The 4,833-nt window shown below is 45.1% G+C and overlaps 1 protein-coding gene across 1 annotated transcript in view; it reads right to left on the bottom strand.

Annotated features, from left to right (window-relative positions):
• Positions 1 to 990: 990 nt before the first annotated feature.
• The window catches only part of LOC112070542 (sorting nexin-17), a 68,075-nt gene continuing 64,232 nt past the window's right edge, over positions 991 to 4,833 (bottom strand). Inside the window, exon 4 of the mRNA XM_024137965.2 lies at positions 991 to 1,095. Within this exon, the coding sequence (XP_023993733.2) occupies positions 1,010 to 1,095 (86 nt within the window). The 3' untranslated portion in view covers positions 991 to 1,009. The remainder of the gene's footprint in view (positions 1,096 to 4,833) is intronic.

The raw sequence follows: 4,833 nt of genomic DNA on the forward strand, positions 1-4,833 counted from the left end.
CTTGTTATGTAGCATTGCATCTCTTCCAGCCTGGCTTGTGTAACTTGTTCGTGTAGCTAGCATGTCTTCCTGCTGGATGTAGGCTCCTTCGCCGGCTGTGTAATTGTTGTGTAGCTAGCATTGTCTTCCAGCCTGGCTGTGTAATTGTTGTTGTAGCTAGCATTTCTCGCAGCCTGGTGTGTAATTGTGTGTAGCTAGCAATGTCTTCCACCTGGCTGTGTGTATTTGTTGTGTAGCTAGCCATGTCTTCAGTGCTAACTGTGTTAGCACATGTTCCGCCTGGCTTGTGTACACGTGTCTCTGTGTAGCTAGCTAGCTGTTCTTACACCCTGTGTTTTGTTCTCACATAGGCTTTCTCATCCGGCATGGTGTGGCGTGTTTGTGGGTGTTCAGTTCTGCTATCTATCGTAGAATGTGTCTCATCAGGAGGTGTGGCGTGTTTGTTGGCATTCAGATTGTTCTTTCATAGACAGAGTCCTCAGCCAAGCGCTGCTCTTGGTGATTCAGTGTTTCGTGGTGGCTCTGTGTAACGGATGTGAAATGGGCTAGTTAGCTTTAGTCGGATGTCTTAAGCTCGCCTAATTAGCATTTCAATCGTACATCACTCGCTTTTTTGAGACGCCTGAAGTAGTGGTTCCCCTGCTCTGCAGGGCTGCGCTGTTTGTGGGCAATGGGTAACAAACGCTTCGCTGGGTTAGCTGTTGTTGATGTGTGCAGAGGGTCCTGGTTCGTGCCGCGGCGTCAGGGCAAGGGGACGGCATACAAGTTATATTGTTACATCTGCCTCTAGTGAGCCAGCAGGCTGACTCAGTATCTCTCTCTTTTTACACAGCCAGGCTGGAAGACATGCTAGCTACACAACAATTACACAGCCAGGCTGGAAGAGATGCTAGCTACATAACAGTTACACAGCCGGGCTGGAAGACATGCTAGCTACATAACAGTTACACAGCCGGGCTGGAAGACATGCTAGCTACATAACAGTTACACAGCCAAGGTGGAAGACATGCTAGCTAGCTCTACTACCAACCTGCTGGGCTTTCCTTAGAAAGCTGTTGAACATCTCACTGGCTCCAAGCATGGGGTCCTGTCGCACTGTGGTGGAGAGAGAGAAGATGAGAGATATTAGAGGGCCACATCAACACTTAAATTTGTAACTTATCAATCTGTAGTAGTAGGATATATCTACATAGACCTCGTCAATCTGTAGTAGTAGGATATATCTACATAGACCTCGTCAATCTGTAGTAGTAGGATATATCTACATAGACCTCATCAATCTGTAGTAGTAGGATATATCTACATAGACCTTGTCAATCTGTAGTAGTAGGATATATCTACATAGACCTCGTCAATCTGTAGTAGTAGGATGTATCTACATAGACCTCGTCAATCTGTAGTAGTAGGATATATCTACATAGACCTCGTCAATCTGTAGTAGTAGGATGTATCTACAATGAGCCGAGAAGGTCTTCTGACGTGGCTTCAACTATCTGTAAATCATCAAAGAGCAGGAGCCAATTCAACCTGACATCTCCAGATGTGACTAACGAGGCAATCTCTACCGTGGCTTATTTACATAACCAGGCAATCTCTACCGTGGCTTATTTACATAACCAGGCAATCTCTACCGTGGCTTACTTACGTAACCAGGCAATCTCTACAGTGGCTTACTTACRTAACCAGGCAATCTCTACCGTGGCTTATTTACGTAACCAGGCAATCTCTACAGTGGTTTATTTACGTAACCAGGCAATCTCTACAGTGGTTTATTTACGTAACCAGACAATCTCTACAGTGGCTTATTTACTAAACCAGGCAATCTCTACCGTGGTTTATGTACTTAACCAGACAATCTCTACAGTGGTTTATTTACTTAACCAGGCAACCTCGACAGTGGTTTATTTTTGTGTCGTCCATTTACAAAGCTAAGGTTGATTGTATTGTACGGTGCAATGGAAGCACAGTATGTGGACGGGTGCTGTAATACTCATCCCTAAATAGAGTGTACACTCAATTAGAAGTGCCCTTAAAAGGACACAGACAGACAGAGAGACAGACATAATTCCTGTGGTGGATTAAGTTCTGGCCCATGTCTCACACACACACAGCGTTCGGGGATGAGGGAGAACAGATTGTGTTTTGAGGCGGTAGATTTTACATAATCGTGTTAAAACCATCATGTACCATCCTCCCAGCAAGCGGTCAGTCAGCCAGGAAGACTCAGTGTGTGTGTGTGTGTGTGTGTGCTTACAGACTATGATATGCCTCAACAAGGCTCAGTTTGTTCTGTGGTAACTTTCAGAAGATTAAAACAAATGCTGAACACTGCTGCCAGCTAAATTTCACTCAGTTCTTCTCTTTGTGTATTGGTCTGTGTGTGCATGTCAGTGTGTGTATGGCCACAGTTCACCCTTGACCTGCTTGGGGAAGTGTCTGGCCAAAGCGGAGGCTTGGTGGGGGGGGGGAAAGAGAGAGATACTGAGTCAGCCTGTGGCTCACAGAGGCAGATGTAACATATAAACTTTATGCCGTCCCTGCCGCCTGACGCGGGCACGAACCCAGGGACCCTCTGCACACATCAACAACAGTAACCCAGCGAAGCGTTTTGTTACCCATTGCTCCACAACAGCGCAGCCCTTGCAGAGCAAGGGGAACCACTACTTCAGGGTCTCAAAAAAGCGAGTGATGTACGATTGAATGCTAATTAGGCGCAGCACCGCTAACTAACTAGCCATTTCACATCCGTTACAAAGCCACCACAAACGACTGAATCACAAGAGCAGCGGCTTGCTGAGGACTCTGTCTATAAAGAACAATTTTCTGAATGCACAAACAACGCCACACCTCCTGGATGAGACACATTCTACGTAGAACAGAACTGAACACACCACAAACACGCCACACCTCCGGATGAGAAAGCCTATGTAGAAAAAACACAGGGTGTAAGAACAGCTAGCTAGCTACACAACATTAACACAGCCAGGCTGGAAGACATGGCTAGCTACACAACAAATTACACCAGCCAGGCTGGAAGACATGCTAGCTACACACAATTCACACCAGGCTGGAGACATGCTAGCTACAACAACATTACACAGCCAGGCTGGAAGAAATGCTAGCTAACACAACAATTACACAGCCCAGGCCTGGAAGACATGCTAGCTACACACCCAATTACACACCAGGCTGGAAGAGATGCAATGCTACATAACAAGTTACACAGCCAGGCTGGAAGACATGCTAGCTACACAACAATTACACCAGCCAGGCTGGAAGAGCATGCTACGCTAACATAACAGTTACACAGCCGGGCTGGAAGACATGCTAGCTACATAACAGTTACACAGCCGGGCTGGAAGACAATGCTAGCACAATAACAGTTACAACAAGCCAGGTGGAAGACAATCTAGCTAGCTCTACAACCAAACCTGCTGGGCTTTCCTTAGAAAGCTGTTTGAACATCTCAACTGGCTCCAAGCATGGGTTCCTGTCGCACTGTGGTGGATAGAGAGAAGATGAAGAGATATTAGAGGGCCACAATCAACACTTAAATTGTAATTATCACTGTAGTAGTGGATATATCTACATAGACGTCGTCAATTCTGTAGTAGTAGGATATATGCTACATAGCCCTTCGTTCAATGCTGTAGTAGTAGGATATATCTACATAGACCTGCATCAATCTGTAGTAAGTAGGATATATCTACATAGACCTTGTCAATCTGTAGTTAGTAGGATATGATCTAATAGACCCTCGTAATCTGTAGTAGTAGGATGTATCTACATAGACCTCGTCAATCTAGTAGTACGAAATCTACATAACCTCGTCAATCTGTAGTAGTAGGATGTTATCTACAATGAGCCGAGAAGGTTTCTGACGTGGCTTCAACTATCTGTAAATCATCAAAAGCAGGAGCCAATCACCTGACATCTCCAGATGTGACTAACGAGCAACTCTACGTGCTTATTTACATAACCAGGCAATCTCACGTGGCTTATTTACATAACCAGGCAATCTACGTGGCTTACTTACTAACCAGGCAATCTCTACAGTGGCTTACTTACTAACCAGGCAATCTCTACGTGGCTTATTTACGTAACCAGGCAATCTCTACAGTGGTTATTTACGTAACCAGGCAAATCTCTACAGTGTTTATTTACGTACCAGACAATTCTACAGTGGCTTATTTACTAAACCAGGCAATTCTACCGTGGTTTATGTACTTAACCAGACAATTCTCTACAGTGGTTTAATTTACTTAACCAGGCAACCTCGACAGTGGTTTATTTTTTGTGTCGTCCATTTACAAAGCTACGGTTGATGTATTGTACGTGCAATGGAGCACAGTATGTGGACGGGTGCTGTAATACTCTCCCTAAATAGAGTGTACACTCAATTAGAAGTGCCTTAAAAGGACACAGACAGACAGAGAGACAGACATAATTCTGTGGTGGATTAAGTTCTGGCCCATGTCTCACACACACACAGGTTCGGGGATGAGGGAGAACAGATTCGTGTTTGAGGCGGTAGATTTTACATAATCGTGTTAAAACATCATGTACCATCCTCCAGCAAGCGGTCAGTCAGCCAGGAAGACTCAGTGTGTGTGTGTGTGTGGTGGCTTACAGACTATGATATGCCTCAACAAGGCTCAGTTTGTTTGTGGTAACTTTCAGAAGATTAAAACAAATGCTGAAACTGCTGCCAGCTAAATTTCACTCAGTTCTTCTCTTTGTGTATTGGTCTGTGTGTGCATGTCAGTGTGTGTATGGCACAAGTTACTGACTGTTTGGGGAAGTGTTGGCCAAAGCGGAGGCTGTGTGGGGGGG

The sequence above is a fragment of the Salvelinus sp. IW2-2015 genome, unplaced genomic scaffold (genome assembly GCF_002910315.2).
Source record: "Salvelinus sp. IW2-2015 unplaced genomic scaffold, ASM291031v2 Un_scaffold1353, whole genome shotgun sequence".
Lineage (NCBI taxonomy): Eukaryota > Metazoa > Chordata > Actinopteri > Salmoniformes > Salmonidae > Salvelinus > Salvelinus sp. IW2-2015.